The sequence below is a fragment of the Uranotaenia lowii genome, chromosome 3 (assembly GCF_029784155.1).
Source record: "Uranotaenia lowii strain MFRU-FL chromosome 3, ASM2978415v1, whole genome shotgun sequence".
Lineage (NCBI taxonomy): Eukaryota > Metazoa > Arthropoda > Insecta > Diptera > Culicidae > Uranotaenia > Uranotaenia lowii.
In genome coordinates, this window is record NC_073693.1 from 51,954,500 (window position 1) to 51,979,498 (window position 24,999).

The window sequence follows — 24,999 nt, forward strand, 5'->3', positions numbered from 1 at the left end:
AGCGCAATTTTAGGCAACACACTTCTCCGGACTCATACTCTGAAGTGTGAACGAGATCTGTCCAAAAGCTACACGACTTGAATCTACAAGATTGGGGCAATCCAACTTAATCATTTGCATTTGTTCGGAAACTGTTACAATTTTTAGAAAAATGGCTAACAACTGTTCGGATATTGAAAAAATGAACTAGTCAAGGTAATTTTTTAGTATTTTTATTTTTAAAATAATGAATAAATTTGAAATTCCAGGCGTCTTTACTAGCTTTTCACTGCGCACATCTCGAGTGATGTTGTTTTTTTGTCTTATCCTTCAACCGGTAGCCCTATTCGGGGGGCTGACACAACATTAGAGACAACAAACCTCCGTCAAATTTTCGATCGCTTGATACTCGGCAGTAACCAACAACTGCGATCACATTGCTCTACAATAGTGTCCAGTTTGGGTGGAACCGCTTCGAACATCGTCGCGATATGTTGAACCGGACGAAGGTTGTTAGTTTTCAAAAGCTGATCACCCGGTCCAAGACATAGGCGCTCCCACGCTTCGAGCTTTGCACAGAAAACGAACTCGCTTCGACGCACGAACACGAATCGTTTTCGCGCGGTATTCCGGTGAAGATCGTTCCTCAATGTCTGGTACCTATAGTTTTTTCTATTTAGTTTCCTACTAATAGAGAATCCACATGTTCTTGCTAATCTTTTTTTTTCTTTTGGTTAGTGACTATTTTACGAAAAATAATGCACAACTTACAACATAACTCACAGCGATCGAGAGATATATTCAATAAATAAGAGTGTGTGGGTTATCTTAGATAATAATACAATAGGACAAAATTTACTCAGAGCATTGATGAGACACGAAAACGAGTGTTAGGTCATACAGATTGTTGTTTTATTCAAAGAAAACATATAAAGTCAAAGCTATCCGTAACCTAATAGTGGTGTGATGTTCAGCAGTACACTTGAACCTACAACAGCACAATAGAAAAGCTTAACACGGGGGTTAGTTGGGTCTGCAATCAATTTCAGACAAATTGAAAGAGACGTTACAATGCGCAGTTCGAAAAACGCCAACGGTAAAAAAAAACAATCGTTCCTGTGTTGCGCGGGCGTTTTCCACCCACAGCAAAAGGTCTAGCACGCACCCTAACCACGCGTGGAATTTTTACACAAGAGTTGGGATTTGTTGTCTGCCTGGCAGCTCAGCTGATGGTGTTGATTCCCCACAGGAGAAAAATGTGATCTACAGATTTTTCAACCCGCGCGCGCGTTGGAGATCAATATTATTCGCGTGGTGGTCTGAAGGGAGGGCCACTAACCGCATCTTGGTGGAACGCACCACGCTACGTCACGTGGGAAAGAACGTTTTTTCCGCACTTCTGTCCTTCTGAGCACATTGTTTTCTTTTGATTTGTTTTTCTTTAGTTGGTGGTAAGAAAGTGTCGCTTGGTTTCAAGTTTATAGTAGATAGCTGTTTGAGTGGTGGTGTTGTATTTCAAAAATAATTCAAAATTTTAACTTTTATTCTTTTTTATTAGTTTTTTTGGCTTCAGTTTAACGTTTTTTCTTCAATTTTGCTTTTAATGTTTTTTTCATGCTTAGACTTGTTGGGGGTGTTGTTGGTTGTGTTTGTGTGTGTGTTTTGATTTACAGCGACTTCTCGATCTTGATGAGTTCAGCAATGCCATCGTACATCTCCTTGACGGCATCGAATTCGGTCAGACCCATGCGACGCTTGTTGGAGATATCGTAGATACCGCCCTCGGCCTCGGAGTGCTCACCGCGGGTACCACGGACCTGCAGGTTGTACTTGTCGGCGATCGATTCGAGCTTCGCGTAGTCCTTGGCCAGTTTCGGGACCTTGATGTGGACCGAAGCACGGATGGTGGTTCCCAGGTTGGTCGGGCAGAAGGTCAGGAAACCGAGACGGTCGTGGTGGGAGAATGGAACGCGCTTCTCAATCTCGTTGACGGCGGTGACCAGACGACGGTAGACCTGGCCAAGATCGCCACCCATCTGCATGGAGATGATACGGAGGTGATCTTCCTCATTGCACCAGACCAGGAAGGTCTTGTTGTCGTTGTGGTAGATACCACGTCCGGATGGCCAGTAACGGCAAGCGTTGGCGGCCTGCAGGAAACGATCGCCCTCCTTGAACAGGAAGTGGTCATCAATCAGCTGCTGCTGGACAGACTTCTCCATACCGGTCAGCGGGTAGAACTTGCCCTTCAGCTCTCCCTCCAGTCCGGACAGGGTGGACGACACCTTGGCCTCCATCTCCTTGTACTGGGCCTCGGTCAGGCAGGGGTTGAATGGATAGCCCTCCATCGAGCGACCGCAACGGACGCGGGTGGACACGACGAACTCGCCGGTCGGGTCAACGTTGGCGAACGAGTTGACATCGCCGAAGTTGGAGGCCGGGTGCTTGTCGGTCTTCTTGAATCCCTTGTGGTAGTCCTCGATGATTGGGTCGAACAAATCAGCGAACACGGAGTAGGATTCGGCATCAGGGGCATAGATACCGACTCCGGAGTCGTGGTTCTCGAAACCTGGAAGCGAAGAAGACAATTGTTAGTTATTCATGTTTCTTTTATATTTTCTTGTCTTGAATTCCGAAACTTACCAGATTGGACGCAATCCAGCAGGGTGGATCCGAACGAGGTCTTCTTGTTCTTCAGGGCGTCGAACACCTCCTTGGTCAGATACTTCTTCAGCAGGGACTTGGAGTCCGAAGCGGCCAGCTTGGCGAAGCCAGCTTCCATCTTTTCCAGAACGGCAGCGTCAACCATGGTGTCTGATTTGTTTCTAGAATGGTAGAGAAAAGAATGATAGACGAAAAAAAAGTTAGAAACTCTGACCGAATAGTTTCATCCTGTAGAAGAAAAACGGCCTCGCAAAATTGTCCAAATAGCTGGTTGCTAGGAACAAATGCTTCAGGTTATTGTCGTCGTACGGTAAGTAGATTTCTGCGATTACTAAAATAAAACAAACCAAAAAAACTGTGAAATATTTGAGCATGAACTTTGTAGGTGCAAACTTTGGTGGTCCAAACTGAAAACGATTTTTTTTTTGGTAGCGTGTTAGAACAACCCCATTTGTGCGGCATAATTTGAATAGATTATGTTGATTCCAGTTATTGTATCCTTCCCATGTTTTCCCAAGTCGGATTACAAAATTTGTTTCTGTATTCCAATGGAATAATTCCATAGTTAGCTTAAGTACATTTTACAGGAATATTGAGAGACATTTTTGCTTTCGGTTAGAAAAATAATCGTTCAAATTTCAACGCATTTGAACATGCTTGATTGATCGAATGCGTAGAACGCATTGTATTGATTGCAGCAATGCAGGCGCGATCAATGTCGCGTGTTTTTATCTGAAACTGTGCACTTTTGTTGCATAACCAAAGGCTGATTTTAACTCCAGAAATCCATAATTCAACTTTAAAATATTGTTTTCCAACAAATGAATAAACAAAAAACAGAATAAATAAACAGAAACAAAAAACTTGATAAACCTTTACTATTACCCCGCTACCTCACGCACAACCAATCGGTCGGTTTTCATTTGGGAGGCGCAGAAGTGAGGAAGAATTATGCCGCACAAATGCGCTCCCCCACCAACTTACCTCGACAGGAATACCATCGAGTTTGATACACACCCTTCGCCACCGCCGTTCTCCCCGTTGGCAGCACCGTCTCCGGCTGCCTCGCCAGTGGCCGCCGCCTCATTTTCGACCACCTTGTCCTTCTTGTCCTTGGAAGCGCAACCACCCATCGTTTGTGTTGTTGTTGTGTCTGGTGTCTAGTTACTAGTTAGTCTGTTGGTGGTTAGTGGAGTTTGGTTCTGATTTTGTATCCACCTCTTCCAACTAACAACTGCTGCTGATTTTTTTTTGTTAGAAAGGAAAAAGTTGTTTGATTTAAGCTAATCACTCTTGATTTTCTTTTCTAATGTTCTTTGGACTTTTGTTTTTTCCTTAGTCTATGCGCTTGTTTCTAATTTCCTCCTTTGGAGGGGTTTTTTTATCAATAAGTTTCTGTGTGTGTAAATGGGTCGTTACGTGGCTTGTCGTTGTAGATTTGTTGTTTGTTTAATAGTTTCCAAATAGTTTTAATAACTATGTAAAACTATGGTTTCCAAGTTGTGCGACGTTTTTGTGCGCTTGGTGTGGGGCTGATTTTATTTGGTTGTGGTGGAAATCACTGTCACCAATTGTTAGCCTATATCTAGGGGGGACTTTTTTTTGTTCCGTTCAATAAATTTGTAGATATCTTTGCGTTTTTTTTTCCTTTTGACAGATTCAAAGGGTGCTGCCGGTTAACCGGATAGTAGTCGGGAGCTTTTGATGTACTCTCTCGCTCACTCACTGATTTTGTTAGAGCTGCTCCGTTTTGAGGAGGAAAAATCTTTTTCACATCCAACAGTTGGTAGCGCTTGTTCTCCCGGTCTTCGTCCGGTCGTTGAATCTCCGGCAGCAAACACGCCCTTCTTCGAATGTATTTATGCAGCAAGCAGCGCTATAAACGCCTTTATGTATGCAATAGAGTACCGAAAAATGCAACGCGTTCTCCACACACTATTTGGCGTCCCGAAATCCTTCTGGGTTGATTCTCTTTGTATCCGATAAAACAGGATACGCCGATTTCCGGTAGATTTGGCAACTTTTACGTTTCTAATCACTAGTACAGTACAATTCCTTGGTTCCAAGCTTCGTTTTGCGCGTTAAACACGCAGCAACAGCAGCAGGGGGTTTGGCAAAAAGGCAGTGGTTGACTAAAACTGATCTTCCACACCCTTTTTCACACTATTCGACGAAAATGATGTCCTTTTTCACTACCGACTACTGTTCCCTTAAAGCATTCTGGGGAATGATTTCCCAAAAGGTGGATCCACTCTCTTTGGCTAGTCGGGGGCTGGTTCTTTCCCCAATAAAGGACACAAAATCCTACTAGGTAATCCTTGTGGCGACAATTGGTTATTAGTTTGGACCAGGATCGGACTCAAACGGGGGCGCGCGGGTGTCGGATATCCGTCCGTTCTCGGCGTTCCGGCGACTTCGCGGATCCTTGCCGTTGCACTATTCTACGGGCACTAACTATCGGTGCGTTTGCGTTGCGAGGAAAAACCGGTCCCGCATTCGCGCGCCCTCTCTCTCATTGACGGCTTTGTAATGTTCTGATATTCTCTCCCAGAAAATTTGCAGTTTATCATCCTTCCCTACCCGGTATAATCGGCAGCCGGTCCAAGCAGGATCAACACCACCCCTCGGTGTTGTTTGTGTGTCCTTTGTGGAACAGAAGGGTAGTTTTTCCGAAATATTCTCTCTCGGCTGCTCTCTTTTTCTTGAGTCTCCGTTGATGTTATTCTACCATCCAACAATAACGGTGCCTGATGGAAAAGCTCATTCACCCTCGTCGTCGGTCGCCTCGTCATCGATGACGACGACGACGACGACAACGTCCGGATCGAAAACGTCCCGATGTGCGGTGCCCTTCGCCTTTCTTGTCCGTCTTCTTTCAGTTGTTTAATTTTATCATCCCCTGTCTAGGGGTGGTTGTTCGTCGTCGCCTCATACAAAATGGGGTGGAAAATTTGCACCCTTCCGGCGACCGAAAACTAAAATCAAACAATGTCTCCTTGTGGCGTCGTGCGTGTGCCTTCCATCGATAAGTCCTTGCCGTTTGAAACAGTGTCGGCAACGGCACCATTTGGGTGAAAAAAAATGAGGGAACAGACTAGCGGACGTCTCACGTTTGGGTTTCATAGAAGTTTTGAAATGATTGAATTAAATTCGATTATTTTGCCGTTTGAAAAACCTGTAGCAGATTTTTGATAATTTACTTTAAAGAAGCTATTGTGAAAACGATTGTCACATCCATAGATCTGTGACCGAACCAACTGCTGCTATTATTTTTTTGCCTCGATAATACAATTTTCCACGCCTGTGACTAGAGAAGTGGTCCCGGGTCTTTATTGGAAGGGGGAACTGCACAGACGTTTTCCTGCATGTTTTTAGGATTGAAGCTTGACAGGGATCCTTTCCACAAGTCTTCGTCGTTGTATTGGTAAGGAATATTGGGTGGTGGTTTCGGTTCACCAGATACAATACCAAAAAAAACCAACAAAAATCCAACTAGCTAGAATCCTAGAATGCTTGCTCGTCTCGCAGGAAAGGAAGGACGCACCCTATCGGATTGAATCAGTGGCATCGCCCACTCGTGCCAACTGTGACGAGTTGAAAAAGGGAAAAATCTTCTTCCGAAAAGAGCGCACCCGGAATCATCAATCCAGACGAGACAGATTGCTGTCATTAATCAAAGTGGGACAACCGGATTTTCTCCGCCACTTTTTCGAGGTTAGGAAGCCCGGTAGGAATTAAATGGAAAAAAAATCATTCCTTCAAATCAAATGTTGTCCATCGTAAAGTGGCCAGCAAACTCGGGTAAACATCTCTTAAGTCTTCTTCAAATCTAAAACAACAATAGTATTCAGTCTTGATAATATTGGAGGAACCTTCGCTCTTACCCTAAGATGGATCAACAAAGACGAATTTTTGCTAGATTTGTGTTGTTTTTCAACAATCATGTCTTTTGAGCTGCGGAAAACGAGGAAATCCAAGGAACCAAACGGTTATTACAACAAAGCGCATGTGCGGAATTATGCAGAAGCATGTTTGTCGCGGAATCATTTGAATTTGTTTTTTTTTACTACTCGCCGCTAGGTGTCACTTCGATAATATCATACTGCCGTTCGTTGCCTTGCAATTTCTTTGAACTGCAAACAAGAACTAAATGATCGCTGTAAATCAAATTTCTTCCCCTTTTATTGGTTACATTCGATAGATAAATTTGTTGTGATTAAAAGTATCGCAAAGATGTCATAAAGCACTTGAGGTATAAACTGCTTCAAGTGTGGTATTACCCATTATGACCTAATCGATGAGACAAGCTCAGTCTGACTAAATCTGGCTATCAGTTCTTGAGCACCTATTAATCGTGCACTTTCGATTCCGAGCGCGACGTGTTCTTATCGCTTCGCAGTGATAAGATATTCAATTGGTACCTTTTAAAACAAGGTGATGACAATTTTCTAATTTCAATCATGCCGGGTTTTCAGCAATTAGTCTAGGGAAAGTGTTCTTAGTTGAAATTATAGAAAAAAGTAATCGAACCATTGTACTGTAAGACAAATAAATAAAGCTTTAACGATTTGAAAGCTTTATCTTTTTCTTATTGTGACTTTTCTGTGTACACCTAGATACGGCTACATTTGCTTTGCGATAGTAGTACCTACTTACAAGATAAAGACATGCCAATGATTCCTTGGTAATGCATTGGATACAAAATTTGCTTGAACAAGTGTCGTACCAATGCTCAAAGAATTTGCGTTAATTGTTCCTGATGATTCCCAGAAAAAAATCTCTAAATGACTCATGGAAGCACAAATTGCAAAATCAACAGTTCATTTCATGCAGGTAGGTGTCAAGCAAATAGTCGGTTTTATCATTCCCGCAACTCCGACCGACAAATACAAATAAGAATGGATACCCGCGCACATTCAATTATCGCAAAAGACTCTTTGCTTCCATCACGGTGGTTTGTTATCGGTTCAGCTTTTCAGTCAGTAGTAGGGAGGTGTAGCTACATTCTGGTAAATCTAATGAGAAATGCACTTTTTACCGTCCGGCTTCTGGTTCCTCGTCATCGACCGAGAAGAATCCATTCAGAAAGAGCACCGCCAGCAGCACCAGATAAGCTCCGAATGCACCGTAGAATACGCGCAGGTACCGGCGCGCGGTGGACATTCTTAACTAGCTAATGACACACACAACTGTGAGTGATAAGGCTTCAATTTCACCGACTTTTTTGAATGGACTATAGGATTGTGGGTGGTGGTGGAGAAAACTAAGTAATTTACTCTCCAACGACGTCACCGACTAGCTAATACGATCGAATACATGATCTGAAAATTGCAGCAAAAAACTGCGCGAACAACAATCACCATCAATACTCCAGAGGTAACTAACTCTTAAGCCGTTTGGCTCGGTTCGGTTCAGTAGCTGACTGGATTTCACTTTCTGCACATCGCTGACCATAACACCCAACACAGACCGATAATGGGGCTGCACCACACCTGAGCTGAGTATGGAGTCGGGGATCGAGTCGTGTTGTTGTTGTGGGGCATCATTTCGCTGGAGAGCACACATTTGTATGAGTGTTATATACAGAGTGATCGTGGTGTCCTGTTGATGCTTTTGCTGCTGCTTCTGCTTGATTTTTGGACAGTTGTTTGTATGTTTCTCGATTGGAACGCGCGATGTAATGTTGCTGCTGCATAGGTTGTGTTTTGTGCGATACATATTTATGATCGTAGCGGGTCATCCAACGGTGATCTCTTTTAATTCACTTTCTCCCGAGGCTGTTGGTTGTGGAAGATCGCTGCAAGAATCTGCACCTATCAAAAGTGTTGAGTTTTAAAAACTTTCATCCGTAATCCCATGATGATCTGGTGATCCTTAAGCACAATCCAACGACCCACACATCACAAAACAGCGAATTTAATAAAAAACAAATTCCTGGAAAAATCAGGTAGATCCTCGATTTTGGGAAGTTTAGAAACAAATCGCACAGAGATCAAAACGAAAAAACAAAAGGCGTTTTACACACGCGGACACGCACTTAACTCGCTGATTGCGGAAAGAGCACTGAGGCTGCTGTTATGGGTTCGACCGGCCGTCGGTTGGGTACTTCCACAGTCAGTGTAATCGCAGCTTGGAGCCGCTGCTTGGATGATGGGTGATTACAGCACTATCAGTCAGTCATTCGTCGTCAGTTGGTTGGTTGTCGGCCTTTTTTGTTTTTGCCGTTGCTGTTTGAGTTTGAGATTGAGCTCCGGCTATACAATATCCGACGACCTGGTCTGTCAGCGGCAGCGATGATGATTCCCCGATGATTCACTCCGATTGACGGTCTCCGACTCTGGCAATGATAGGCCCCGGATTTGGGTTCCACGAGTTACGACCGAGTGACTGTAACGACATTCGCGGTTGGACTGGATTATCAAAATAAATTTGGCTGTGGAAATTGGGACAATGCAGAGCTGCTCTGTGGCGAAGAAAGGTCGCCGATCCATCACAAACTATGCAGAACAGAACAGAACGTTGGTGTTTGTCTCCGTCCGAGTCTGATGATAACAATCGGTTTAATACACCTACTATTAATTTTTACATTCCGTGTGTCACACACTCTAGCTAGGGCTCTGTGAAGTACCTGACCTAGTCCGTTCTTATTCATTGCCCAATTATTTCAAACCGGTGAACTAGAAAACGAGTTTCGTGTGGTTGGTGTGAATGTACATCACACGATGACAGGTGCTGATCGAAACGGGTATGATAAACTAATTCAAACATCCAGTGTCGTTGCTTGATTCAAATAAATGAACACCGAGAAAAACCGGCAATATTTGTAAAATATCTAAAAAGAAAATTTGTTTAAGAAATTTTTATCAGATTGCAAACATCCTAAACTTCTAATCAACTTTTAATTTTAATCTGTTCCCCAAAACAGTTGTGACATTCGACAAATCGATATCAATTTCATTGCCCCCGAAAGTCGGCAACCAGCTAAGTTCCAATCGATGTGAATCCCAATGCCCAAAGCCAACAGCTGCACAAATTAATGGGCCAGGCCAACTGGAATCAAATAATGAAACACGCGACCTTCCAATAAAACAAGGTGACATCAGTTGTGATGTGTATCGATTGTCGTCCACCGTCATCCACGTGATCCAGCCCCCGAGATTAACGACTTGTCTGTCAATGGCGAATAAAACAATCGAACGAACGAAAATCTCCCCGATGCGATCGCTAGCTAGCTGTTTGCTGATATAAAGGGAAGAAGCTTACGGGAAAGTCATATGCAATTCGTGCCGGAGTAGATGTTGTCATTTGATTTCGGGGGAAGAACAATACCGGCTCTATTTATACCCCCAAATCGAGAGACCTATAGATAAGATTTGAGCCCCGTTTGCAGCAAAAGTTAAAAAGTCGGTTGGAAACAGTCTTCGGTGCAAAGAAATCAGCAATGTTTCACTTTCAAAATGTGTGTTTTTTTGCAACAGGCGAAAAAGTGCATCCGTAACGACGATGACTAGGATGGGTCGTGGCGATGTCATTGTGCGATAAAAAGTTATCACAATTACAGTTTGTCAGATGCTAGATAGGTAATGGGGAAAGATTCCAGTCCGGTACCTTTTCTTTCCATCGAGAAGGTTCGTGACTCTCGATAAGCGCGCTTTGAATCGTTCAAATTTTGGCGCGATTCAAGCTCAATCACCACGTGGTTGCATACTCAGGTTGCATCGCGATAGTTTACACTAGCCGCCGCTAGGTGTGCTAGTAGTGATTAGTGATGGCGATGCAACATCTTTCCGAATGTTGCACCGTTGCGTGACACTGATTTCTGCTGCAACGCTCCCGGGTTTCAAGTTGAAGGTCACAAACCACACCACCACGATCTACGTTTGGGGGGTTAGTTTTTTTCGACTTTATGTGCTTTCTCGGGTGCTATTCGAGCAGAGGAAAACGTTGCTCCTCAGCTTCGAGAACTTCCGCGTCCCTGTCCCTGTTTCGATAGGCTGCTGGTGCGAGTTGACAGTTTTAAATTCGCTTACATAATCACTGCTGGAAGCTACTAGTAACGTCCCAGCATAGCGTGATATGGGACTATAAAAACGATAACAAGATTAAGTTAAATCTGTTTGTTATTCGCTTCGTTTGAAGATCGAAGTTTTTGAAAGACAAATTTGAAACAATTCGCAAGATAAAAGTTAAAAGATAAATTAAAATTCGATCGACTTCACACAGTTGCATTTTGTGTGGAACAACTGCAGAAAAAAAAACCCAAAACCCGAAAAGAAGTCCATTCTAGATTATCACATAAATATGCGTAATAAAGTTTGCTAACTTATAGAGTAATGCACAGATGTTTATGAGAAGACTAAAAGTCACAATAGCATGGTCCAAAAATAAGAATTCAAAAGCAAGGTACAGAGTAAAAATCCAAAACCTGGGCTCTTAGTAAAAATCTTACTTTCTATCGAGTTAAGTTCGTGAATTTGAAATAATTTTGAAAATCCAAAAACTCTTAGAAGATTTTGTTTTTTATTTCTAACTATCCAAGTCCAAGTCAGTTGAAAAGATTAACCCAGCATATGATCATAATTTGGAATTTGGAATTAAGAAGTAGGAAGTGTAGTTTAGTTTAGATGAATTTGTTTCTATTGATAACGATTTTCGAGACGTAAAATTCTTTAGGAGAAATTGGCAGCCTCTACAGAACTGTTTTGCATTAAAAATTTTCCTCATCCGATTCAAAGACTTTTTTTATTCAAATGCAGTTGTTTGTTTATGACATGGCCAGTAGATTATCATACCCAGTCCAATTGCAACAAATTATTTGATCAACTGAATGGCTGTGCTCATCCCGAATATTCTACAATTGTTGTGGTGTCCCACCCGCCGCAAATTGCAAATTATTCACACCTAAACTGAGCAAAATCAACAACGGCCAGCAGCGAGATAAATTACTTTTCCGAGAATGAAAAAAGGTATACTTATATGTACAGATACACAGTCCCGGGAAGGTTTCCTGTTCGTGGCTTTAGAAATCTATTTCTAGGCGAAGAGCCAAAAATTCTAGACATGGTCGGTGTTAGGTGAGATGAGATTGGGATGACATTTGGGTTTGTTACTATCTACACATTCCTGTACCTCGGGTTGTAACTGATGAGATCAGTCGACGACCGAAGGTCTTCGATCCTCACCAGAGATTGATCCCGGGCCCGGCTTGATCTGGGAGACTGTTGGTCGACTTCCAACGGGTAAATTGTAGATATGTAATGGAAGCATTCAACATCTCCGAATGTAATGTTCATTCACAAGGTTTTCATGAAATGGTCAAGGGTGATCAAGCTTAGGAACACACACACCGGAGAAGGTTTTTTTTTACAAAAAGGTGTACCTGGATGTTAAGTGATGAAATCACAAAGGGGTTTCATCTGATTCTACTCCAGGTTTTTAGCGTTTGCTCTGGGAGACTATGAGTACAAACGACTTTCTATTGAACTGACGAAAGAAATGTTTGTTGCATTATGATCTCCCATAAAAAGGTGTGAATTTTCAATATAAATGTTCTTAAAAGTTAGTGAAAAACTCAAACACATGCATTTCAAGGCTGTTTGGATTGATAAAACATGCTTCAAGGTCGGTCATTTCCAAACCACAAATCTGTACCAGTTGCCAAAAATGATCTCGTGAGATCAGAGGCTGTCACCTAGGACAAGGTGTACGATCTGGAGGGTTTGATCGTCCACTCCGGCACTTCCTAATTGGTGGTGGTTTGCTCTGGGAGAAATCAGTACCGGAAATCCGATCCCGCGAATCGTTCGCCGGATCACCAGACGCTATGATCTCCCATCTAACAGTAGCCTTTTTAATGTTTCGTCAAATTTGTGGCTCGCTATTGAGGTGTTGAGGGTTGTCACACACATGCATATTAAAACTATAGGAATGATTCGCTTTTAATTTGATTTTCATTCCGCTTCCATTTCTACAACATTTTGTTAGGTTTTGTAATTCATGAAAAAAACTCACACATTTTAAGTTAGTCAAATGGATCTTAACTCTGTTTAAAAAAACAAAAGTTAAGCGACTGTCATCGAGGACAAGGTGAACGACTTCGGAGGGTTTCCGTTCACTTGAGCGCCTCAATTGCTCCCCGCTGGAGGGGAGTTGTTCTAGGAGGGGAAAATCGCGGAAGAATCGATATCATGGGACGAATTCTTCCTGAGCTACGATCTCCATTTTTTGTTTTCTTGTAGTTTTCGGGCATTTAGTTCAAAAAATGTTATTATTTGATCACACACAAAAGAAAAACTTCTAGCGACATCTTTGTGAGTAGTTTAATTTGACTTTCTTACTTTGCAAATGTTAAGTTACCATTCCATTAACTTAACATTTGCAAAGTAAAAATGTGCATCCTGATTAGAGTTATTCATTGGCCCTGCAGAATTAGTAGCTTGTTTTTCGTTAAGTTATTGTTAGAATTGAGAGTTTTTTTTTTTGAATCAATCTGGGGTGTTTTTGTAAAATTTGAGTGAAATTTCTACGATTATTACGTTCTTTGTCAGTCAAAAGTAAATGAAAATATCCAATTATGCATTGATTTATCAGTTGCTTGTTATTCAAGTTCCATGTGTACTACTAGAAGCGCCTTCAGTTATACTATCGAAACTGTCGACAATCATTAACGTATAAGAACCAGGCATTTTTTTTACGCCTTTTAGTATGCAACACATGCATTGACATGAACACATGAATGAGAAGAAACACTCAATCGACTAGTGTGTGATGATCTTAAGATTCTATTTAGCCGAATTTAATTAAAAAAAAAACAAATTTTACACAGCTGTCCCAATTGATGTTGGAATTATAAACTTGTACTTGAATAAGACATGTTTTATCAAATAGATCCATTTAGCTGTGGATTCAATTCATCTAACACTTACGTGTAAATTAATTGGAATCAATTTCGTCTGCCACTTACTCGTCTGCTGATAAGATAATCGATATTTTCGATGTACACTGATAGCAAACAATTGCAATGTTTCGACATTGTACGAAATGCAGTTGCGATATCGAACCGCAACATTCGTTGCATCCAATTTGACCGCTTAAAATGTCCAACTTTCAAAAAGGCAGAACGGTTTAATTTTATGTGTTTTCTGGTGAGCTGAACGTGATTTTCTCCGTTTAAAGCTCAACGGTCATTATTCAAATAAGCCGTAGCGAGCCGAGAGGAATAATATTCTTCGTCTCAAGTGCTCGAATGAGTCTAGAAACTTCGTCCGGCCGCTGCTAATGAAACTCAATTGATCGTTCAATTAGTTGTGGCGAGTCTTCGCTTCATTCCCGGGGCCTAGCTCGATTCTTATGTTTTTTTTCTCCCTCGACTCGACACACAACACCGAAAGATGCTGGTGGTGGCACGTAAAAATGGCGAGATCGTTCCGAGCTGTGGCGGTAACAAGTAAGATCCGCGATCATAACTTGCCAACGACGGTCATAAATTTACCGGCAGAGATACCATCTTTCTTGGCAACATTTACCTACTGTGGGTACAGATCCCGGCGCTCGTTCCCGATTCGTCGTTCTATGTCCACCTGGTGCCGAGACGTCCTCCCACACGGGGCGGCGGAGACGCTAGCGCAATTTTCCGTTTGATCCCGGGCCAAGAAATACAAATGAAAATTTGAGTGAGTCTTTCACTGGGACAGAGGCACAGAAACCCGGTGATCGGATGGATGATGAGAGAGGTTTATCAACCGGGGAGAACGAATGATTGATGAAAATGATCCATCTTAGAAATCGTGCGGTAGATTTTGTCTGCTAAATTTTCCGTTTGCCGTTACGGTGCGGTGGGGGAATCATCACGGGACTAGCCAGATGTGCAAAAACCCCGTCAGCAGGAAATATTCATTACAGTAGTCTCTGTTGGACTCAATCCGAAGGGATGGACGCGTTTCGCGCAAAGCCGCAAACAACTTGGTGGGGTACGTACGGTGTTAGTACGTCAATTGTTGTTAGAGGTTCAGATCCAATGATGATATCAAACTCAACGAGTCGTACTCGTTGTCGAGTTGCATAATACCTACACAACACTGAATGAAATTGGTTTGAAATATTGAAACCCATTCATATTTTACGACATTTTCCTATACCAACTTGGGCTTGAAATCGTCATTTACAATGGAACAATCCATTTGCAAACGTACCTACCTAGTTACGTACGATTGGAAATTGATGGCATTTTTATTGATGAGCCAGGTTTTATGGATCGTTAAACGGTTACAAGTTGGAATGATTGAAGTTAAATTCAACGTTTAATCTTGTATTTTACATGAACCTCAACAAAAACTTTGTACATCCGGTGATTTCTCGAAAATCTCGAAATGTACCTATCGAGCCAAATCTAGTGGACAATAATTCGAACTAGAGCATTGGAGTCGCCTCTGTTTGGAATTCGAAAAGAATAAAGGTTAGATGGTTTCTCAAATTTTCTAGTGTTTAAAATGGGTTTAGAACTAAAAAGTTCAGAAGATCGTTAGGAGTTTGTGACATACATAATCTAAAGTCGTAATGTTCCAAAGGAATTTAGGAAGAATTCAGGAACCGGATAGTTCTCTTTCTCTGTTCTGGTAGGTCTTGAAGTCGTTTAGAATTTTCTGCTGTGGATCCAATAGATATTTCAACCTTTTGAGAAAACTTAGGAGCAAATTAACATAAAAAATAAAAGAATTTCATAATAACAATGAACAATTTTATTTACCTTCAAACCATTTTGAAGACAATTTATGACTTAGTTATGAGGCAATCATGGGACAGTTTTGAAATTTTTTGAACGATGTATACTGCCGTTCTAAGCAAGATTGTCCCATGTGGAAAAACGGGCAAACGAGAAAAACGCGATTGAAATATCAGCTATATTTCCAACTTTTCTCTCAAACTAAAAATTCACCGACAGTTTTTTCGTAGTGAACACCCAAGCAACCAAAAGTTCGGATAACATTCTTCTATCAGGTTTAATCAGCTTAATCGAGTATGCTAATACAACTTCTTTTCAGCTCAATTTTTAAGTAGTTAAACAAACTTTAAAGTTGACAAAAAGTTCGCATAAATCGTCAAACAACTTCAAACCAGCTTCAAAATCCACTTTATAAGCAGCATAAAAAATCGAAAAAATTACTCTACCGCTCCTTCAATTGCCTTCTCAAGTCTGCTATTTTGATTCGTATTAATCAACCATATTTGTTACTAACTCACATTGCATTTTAAACAACATGTTCTTACCAAGCCTCGAACCCGAGCTCACCGCTTGAAATTTGAGATCCATACTTGTTGCCCTATATGAACATCATGAGTAGGCAACGATTTTACTCGATGTGATGATTTTCTTTAAAACGACTTTCAGGTTCTTTATTTCTACTTAATTCCCACTTTCAAGCTGTTAAAAAGTTCTTCCGGAACTTAATGTGTACTTCATATAGTTGTTTCCCAAGTAACGATGTGTTTATTTATGCAAACACGTGTTGAAGTTCGAAAAAAGTAGATTTTAGTCTTTAAATCTACTTCAAAGTTTCTATAATACGAAGTTGCTTTTGAACGCCCGTTGGAACTAATTAAAAACTTTCAAGTTTACAAAATAGTACAACAGAGACTTTTTACGAACTATTGAGCTGTACAAAAAGACTTGCAACCCTTTGATAGCTACTTGATTTTGAAAAAAATGAGAAGTACGTAACAAGTAGATTGTTTTTCTTCATACAAACATTAAAGTTCCCAAAAAGTAGAAACAGAAACCAAAACAGTACTTTAAAGCTTTTTTTGAGTATTGGCTGAACTTGATAAAGAATGAAGTTCCATGGACCTCGAAAAAGCATTTTGAACAGCAAAAAAGTTCCACAGAACTTTTGTACAGCTATATATGAACTTATTAGTTCGTTCCTTAAGTGATATTCGAACTTTTGGTTGCTTGGGCAGTTCAAGTTAATCATTTTACAATGTTTTCTGCCAAAAAAATTACATTTCCTACAAAAAAAAAACAGCAAATTAGAGCCAAAAATGCTCCGTGTGACACTTTTGCGTAGAATCAGAACGCATGCCGATGCTAGTTCTACGAAAAACTGTCACACGGCTACAATTTTTCTATCATTTTAAAAGCTTGCGTAGTTTATTTTTTGCCAAAAACTCATGCTAAACCGTAATTTGAGAAATACGTTCCTCTTTGTTTATAAAAATGTATAGTTGAGTATGGATCTTGTAAGTAGTGCCTACCGAAATGTGTTTAGTGAAAATTTCTCTGAATAAAACACTCAAGGCTTCTCGCTCCTCCTCTGCCCTCTATTTTAGTGTTCTTTTCAGTGAATAACATTAAATTCAACAGTTTGAACTCATCTTAAGACAATTTTTTGATAAAATTTGCATTTTTCATAGAATTTTTTCTAGTGTGACATTCTTGCGTAGAACTATCAACATAGAAACAACCACCTTGATGAAAATTTCGTATAAGTTCAGAACAAAGTATACTTGTTTGTGTTTTTATTCGAAAGTTAACACTAAAAGAGACCGTTTCCAGCAAAAAAGTGAAAATGACCCAAAAGTCACATGGGACATTCTTGCGTAGAACGGCAGTATAGATTATGCAATAAAAATTCCGAAACAATTCTGAAGTTTTCTTCTTGTACATTTTGTAATTTATTCTTACAATTAACTTACAATTTTGAGGTATTCGCAAGATAATTTCGGCTCTATCGAAAAAAAAAGGAGAATAAAAATAATGTTGACTGTTTTGAGACTACTCGAGATATTATTTTTATATTTCAATTAGACAAAGTTTTTAAAAAGTTTCGAAAAAAAATTAAAAAACTATTTTTATAGAATTTCGAGAAAATTGTGAGTTGCTTAAAACAATTTCGAGGCAATGATAAGATAAACTTATTCCTGGAAATCGTTTTAACATTGAATTATGTCGAGACGATTTCAAGACACAAAAGTTGGAATAATTTTATTATTTTTCCGATCTTGAGACAATAATGATTTCGAAACGAATTTGAAACATTTTAACCCGCTCGAGACCAATTGCACACACGGTGTGCACAATTCATTGTGAGTTTAATAAAGCTCGAAAAAATAATATTCTTACACCAAATGAATCCGCAAAGATTAGGCAAAATGTATTGAAAATTGGTTTTGATGAAAATTAAACGACATAAAAGTTATGTTAATGTAAACTACTATGAGTTCGAATATCGCGAAAAGGCCTTCGTCTCGAATGGGTTAAGAACACTTTTCAAACAATTTGGAAACAATTTATTGAGCATTTTGAGACAATTTTAAAGTTTTTTTTGAATATATTTTCAAATACAATGTTTAAACATTTTCGTAATTATTTTGTGAGAATTAAAAAAAAAAACACCAAAAATATCGCTTTTAAATGAATACTAATTTGTTCACATTTTTCGAAACATTTGTTTTACAATTAATCTTTCATTCTTTTTACTAAATTTTAGATAAAAACAGCCGCTTTGAATTTTTGACTGTTTTTTTTTTGACAAAGTCAAGATCATTTTGAGAAATGTACGGTCAGTTCCCGAATCATTTTTTTTGTAAATTTGAAAACAATTTCTGTTATTATGAAGGTTTGACAAATATTTTCAGAATGACAAATTTCCGATTCCCGGGAAAACATCATTTATGGTTTTTTTTTTAGCTTTTTGAGACAATTTGTAATCGATTTTGAAATCATTTTAAGTCTTTAGTGAGATTATGCCATGATGAATTTTAGCCCTTAAGTTGTCTCGATGTTTGTTTTAGTTTTTGTTAAAGTAATTTTAAACATTATCTTAGAACAGTTCTGGAATAGTTTCGAAATTTTGATTTTTATTGATTTACAAATCAACTTCTAGGCAATTTAAAACATCCTCGACAATTTTGAAAAAATTAGGAGCATGTTTGAAATATTGCATAATTTAAAACGTTTTCAATAAAAATTGGAAAAAGTTTTCGGGAAATTTTGCGGTGTTTTAGAAAATTTTTCTCAAGTTTTCCAAAACAATTTTCTTAAAATTATTTATATTTGAGACATTTTGACCCGATCTACATACAATTTTGAAGCAGTTCCTAATTCAAACGTTAACGTTAATAATGAAATAGTTCATGACCATTTTTAGACTTTATTGAAAGAAAATTTTGAAATGATTGAGACAATTTTGGCACGAGTTTTCGACAATAATTTTACAAAAATTATTTCGAAACCTTTCTTCAAAAAATGTCTAAGTCTTTGGAAAAACGTTTGGTGAAAACTGATGAAATTTTTTAGAACAAGTTGAAGGCAATTTAAGGACAAATAAGGAAAGCTAAAATATTATGAAACTATTTTGATTATTTGTGGTATTTTTAGCCAAAGGGATATAAGTCTCGTGTTTTCTCGAATTAAGCTTTTATTAATTCGAGAAAACACGAGAATTTCTATTTTTCTATCGAATGTAAAAGTATGTAAATAAAACTATAAAAATCCGAAAAAATCATCAAATATAGTTTGAAATGTGAAGAATCGTTTGTCATCATTAACTCAAAAACGACCATTTTGTCACTTATACCCCTTTGCCTCTGAGGGCCTCATTTTAGCAATTTTAAAACAATGAAAAGTTACAACTTGCAATATTAAAAAAGATGAATTTATAAAAAAAATAATATCTTTTTGGTAACATTTGAATCTGTTTAATTTAACAATTAAACCCGCCATTAAGAGAATTTGATAATAACGTCAAAACTACTGAATTCGTAATTATTTCTAAATAGACTAAATGTTTCAAGTACTTCTAAGTTTTCCTTAAATCTTAACAATGGTGTGAAAATGATTTCAAAATCATTCAATATTATCAAAAGATCATTTTTAGTTTGTCTTAAAATTATGATAATTTGCATATTTTTGTCCAAAAGTATTTCCAAATGTTCACAAATTTCCATATTACCTGGGTCACAATTTTTTCTGAATTCTTTCATTGTTGCCGGAAAACAATCGTGAGGTGATGTGTTTACAATGTTGAGGATTATTTAGAGAATGTTGAAGTATTTTGACAGAATTTTATAAGTTTTAGTTAATAAAATAAATATTTAAATTTAATAAATAAAATAAAATTAAAAAAATAAAAATAAAATAAAGACAATTTATGAAAAATTACGAAGCAATTTGGATTCCTTTTCCCGAAAAAATTGAAACAAATTTCTTAGGAAAACTACAACACTATTATAGCCCAAGAAAAAAAAGTTCTATAAAATAGGTACAAAAAAGCTTACTAAGCCCCATCATTTATATGAAGTACGTTCTATGCAGCTCAAAATATAAGTTCTTATTGATACTTCCAAGTTCAAAACCAGTCTAACGATCTTCTATTCAGCCTCCAGCGGCCTTTTAATTCAGCTTCCAAAAATTGTAAAATGAGCACAAATTTCTCTCTCTATCTCAATTGCACCCTTGGCATCGGTTCATATAACCTTTTTCTTGATTTTTTACTATGTTCAGTACATGGTGCCATGATGACGCGCCGGATTCCAAACTCGACAAATGGCTCAATTGCTTTTTTCCTTCATTTCCTACATATGTATATCGCATCAGAATGGCACTCAAGTACCAAATTAATTATTGAAAAAATAACTTGCCCGGCCTGGGGATCGAACCACGTCCTTTGTGGTGAAAATCGAACACACTACCACAAGACCACGCCTAGATGTTGTTCTAACTGAAACTAAACTCGAAGTGGTGATTTTGAAAGCCCCTCAATGAACTTTTTGTGACGTAGTAATTACCGTTTTGAGCACTTTTGTGATCTTTATGTGACTTCAGTTCCTCACAACGTACATATAGATCACTTTTGCAACTTTCAAGTTAATTAATGAGAACATATAGTTCACTCATGGAAATTGGGCAAAATAAGGCCCGTTTTGAGCACTTTTGTGCCCTTTATGTGACTTAAGTCCCTTACAAAGTACATATAAATCACTTATGAAACTTTCAAGTTCATTAATGAGTACGTTTAGTTAACTAATGGAAATAAGTCACATAAAACGTTAGTATTAATCACTTTTGCAACATTCAAGTTCATCAGTGAGTACATAAAGTTCACTCAAGGGAATTGGGCAGTTGATTCACGTTGGTTCTTATTGTCAGCCAATACGTAACTTTCAAAGCCTTCATTCAAGTGAATATGTGACTTTTGGTGGCTCGGCAGGACAATTCTGAAAACAGTTTAGCACACTTTTATTAGTCCGACAATACTGAGAATTCAAAAACTACACCTTTAAAACAGATTGCAAATCGAATCATCCCTGGTCGCGTTCTTTTCTTATGCCAATTACGGTATGATATTGATTACTTAAGATTGGTGTAGAGGCTGCATTTTGGGTGTGGGACATTTTACGCAACAATTTGCGTAAATGTTATCAAAGGCACGGGAGACTATTTGAAAGATAAAAAAACATGATCGACGGCGACATAGATGACGGCAAGTTTCCAACCACAAAAATCCGCCAAGAATGTTTTCTTCTTTTTGTTACTTCTTAAATCCAAATGAAGATAAATGACTCAGGACACTCAGAGAACTCTCCAACAGCAGCAAAAACTATCGATCACGTGATAGGTACATCCATATACCTACAACAAAGTTGCATCAGCAAAAAAGATCGCCACCCAAAACAAAAAACAGCGAGCAAACGAAAGTCAATGACCCCTACTGGTGCTGCCTCGTGTGTCCCAAAGCAATTCTGAACGCTAGGCAGGGTACCGGGGGGCCGGACCGGAGACCGGATATCTCTCTAAATGAGGCACCACGAGGCGACGCGACGCGCTGCAACGTGATGATCATGATCGTTGTCGGAAAACGATGCGCAGCACCAACACAACTCGAATCGACCACACCCCACACAATTTTTTTTTAAACTGTGCCAGTTCGTCGAAACAGTCATAAAAAAATTGGTTAACTCCGGGCCACTGTTGGAGGCGAAATGTGACACCCGGGCCCGGCAAACGCGCTTCGAGTGGGCAAAATTTTAGTTTTCCCGATACTTCCAATCTTTAGACTAAAGTAATGCCAAAGGGTTTTGGTCATACTACAAGCAAGCAAGCCAGCAAACTCATCACATTCCTCTGGTTGTGTTTTTGTTTTTCATCAATTTGTTTGTAGTTGATTGCCTCCAGTCGGATAAATAAAATTGAAACAAATAGCGCGTCATTGCACTTTTATAACTGGGATGATTCACTGGGGACGGACGACGATCGAGATTCTAAAAAGGGGGAATTGGCCCTTTCAGATATGCGAAAGTGAAACGTGGTCCCTTGATCGTGGTATGTTTTGTCCCACAGCAGGCTGAAAAAAATCAGACAGACAGACAGGGACTCGGATACGGTTTTTGCACTCCCGTAATGCGATTCGATGCACGATGACTTCATTCCACGGTGCCAGTTAAGTCACATGATGCTCACACGATAGCAAATGTGTTAAGTTTTACGTTTTTTTTCCTTGTGTTGTGTGTTAGTATCAAATCATCTCATGCAGAGCAGACTGTACTTTGCACAAGCAATTAGTGCATCATGCATGTTTGATAAAAACAACTTCTACCAAACTCGCGGTGCACTAACGTGTGATCAGGCAAAGTTTCTTGACGTTTACTCTCGGAGCGTATTTATATAAGAAATTCAGCATCATTTCTGAATGTCCCCTATCCGACAGCTCCTATGCTACCTACTGCATCCGGTTAGCTTTTCAATCCAAATATCTCAAACGATCATTCTTGGAATTGGTTATGCAACACGTGTTTCAGGAAAAAAATTTATACAGTTTTTTTCTAGGTTAGGTCTCATTGTTAGTCACTCTCACTCTTCGTTCAGAGGATGCAATTTTGTTAGTATTCGAAACACTCTGGGGTGGTGTTCATAATGATTGCTTGCTAATGATACAGGTATTATCATGTCAGCAGCCCTACCTCTTCATGGGTAGGCTTAAGTGCTGGAGGATTAACCTCCTTGAGATGTTCTCGTCGTTATCTTGTGTCTAAGTATGACTAAAGTAGGTACGGTAGTTACACTCTCACGTGGGGTAAGTATTAGCGAATCGAAACCAAACATGTTGTTACCACCCAAAAATGGGGGGGATTTTTTCCATCGAGTGCCACCAATCTGTATCGATTGATCTAAGGCACGTCTTCCACTTTCGATGGAATAACGGGCTTTGTGCTTTACCTTAGTATATTAGCGAAATATTGAGCAGACTCGGATCTCGCTAACGCTAAGCATAATAAAGCCGCTTTGCTTTGGGAGAGTTTTTAAAGGGCCATCGCTTCTGGGAAATCGACGAATGGCACTCATCTGTTTCTCCGGTTCATATTGTTTAGAGTTAGTTGGGTGTGTCTGATTTAATGAAGTTAATCACACAAAATTGAAATGAAAAAATCACACACTATATGCTCATATTAAATCTTCTTATTTGGGTTATTGCTTACTAGGCTGTGGCAACCGTTTGTCGAGTTCAGAAAAATCTCATTTAGTAGTACCATTGCGCTTATGTTTGTTAGCCTGGTAGTTTCAGAACATTTTTTAGTTTCCAAATAAAATCGTATCTCGAATTCGAGTGAATTTCCGAAGCGATAACTTATCCAACTTTCTGAAAATCTAGGGCGAAAAGATCGAGTTTCCCAAAATCAAATTTAAATTGCTTCAATACGATCAGATAACACTGGGTGACAGCATTGTTTTTGGAAGATGAATTTGAATAGTTTGTCCGAATTTGTCTATCAGCTCTTGTTTAGTGATATGGCGTAAGGAAATTTTGAAATTGACCAATTTTGAGTAAAATTGATTATTGACTGATGAACCAACAAACTTACATGAAAAACAAAAACTGATTTTGAATCTATTTTTTATTCTTCCATTCAAGGATTCAGATTTGGTCTAGATAGTTTAGATTAAAAATATTAAATTCTTCTACTTCTATAATTTCAAAAAGATAACATTTCAATTATTTTGGACACTGCTGAAAAAAGTATTTGAGTATTTGATATTAAAGATTTCAACTCGTTTTAGAACTTTATTGAACTCCTCAAAACGATTGAACTTATGGTTTAAGAAATAGTTATCTAAGATTCAATTCAAGTTCAAATTTCCTAAAAATGTCGTCAAAATTCCCGTTTTTCGCAGAATTGGAAAAACATAAACAATAAGAAAACTTTTATCACTTTTTTCTTTATTCGCGGTCTTCGGAAAAAATGATTATGACATCAAAACTTTTAATTTTCGAATTTTTGTAATGTTTTACAGTAACCAAAAAAGAGCACAAATTAAGTAAACAATTTTTTACCTTTTTTCAAAACTTATCTAAAAAAACAAGAGATGTTAAAAAAACTAATTGCATATTAGAAATCAGCGTCCCCAAATTAGTCTAAATCAGCTCTTAAAGTCTTTGCAACTCGGAAAAATGTAAATTTTGTTGCCGTGTGAATTGGTTGACATGCAGCGCCAACTGATTTTAACTAGCAGAACTAAAACGGTACTGATATCCAGATTTTAAATCTCAAAAGGAGCCTTAAAACATTTTACACATTTAGATATCAGGATTCAGATATTAAATCCAGAATTTAGATTATGATATAAGAAATCAGATCCAGATATAAAAACTCAGATTCAACTGTCAAAGTTCGGAATATAGATTCATAATTCAGAATGAGGATTCAGTATTACGAAGCTGGACTAGATTAAATTCACAATTAATAGTCACACCTAAAAACTCAGATTCGGAAATCAGATTTAGAGACAGAGTTTGAGATTTGGAATCAGAATTCAAGCTCTGAAACTGATTGCAAACTTTTGATTCAGATTCATAATTAAGACTCAGAATTAAAATTCAGAAAACCGATTCTGGATTCAAATCCACAATTTAAATTCAGAATAAGAATTGAGAAATAAAAACTAGAATTCCGATTGAGAACATGGAATTAAGAACATGGATCAATTTTAAAACTCAGAATTCAAATAGAAATTTCAAAACTCAAATTCTGAATAAAAAATAAAAAGGAAATAGGAAATTCAGGATTAAGAATTTGAATTCAGATTTGGAAATCGAATGCCGAATGTTGAGATTAGGATTCGGATTTCGGAATCAGAATTTAAGTTCAGAATACAATTCTCTATTTCCAGATTGAAAATTAGTATTCTTATTCAAATCAGAATTAAGAAAACAGATTCAACAATGAGACTGAATTCCGAATTCTACATAAGTCGGAATTTTGAATTGGTTTTCATAACCTGATTTTGTAACCGGAATTCTAAATATGAATTCTATTATTTTTATTTTGAAACTGAATCTAAAATCAGACTAAGAATCTAAAATC

At 38.5% G+C, this 24,999-nt stretch overlaps 1 protein-coding gene across 4 annotated transcripts in view; it reads right to left on the minus strand.

Annotated features, from left to right (window-relative positions):
* Nucleotides 1-196: 196 nt before the first annotated feature.
* Nucleotides 197-24,999, minus strand: part of LOC129754518 (arginine kinase 1) — a 139,714-nt gene continuing 114,911 nt past the window's right edge. For 2 of the 4 annotated variants that reach the window (XM_055750642.1, XM_055750643.1), the window contains 2 exons: nt 2,623-2,804; nt 197-2,548 (listed from right to left, as the gene is read on the minus strand). In XM_055750642.1, the coding sequence (XP_055606617.1) occupies nt 1,647-2,548; nt 2,623-2,804 (1,084 nt within the window). In that variant the 3' untranslated portion in view covers nt 197-1,646. Of the gene's footprint in view, nt 2,549-2,622; nt 2,805-3,627; nt 4,996-24,999 lie in introns of those variants that run through there. The other 2 variants (XM_055750640.1, XM_055750641.1) reach the window with 2 other exon arrangements.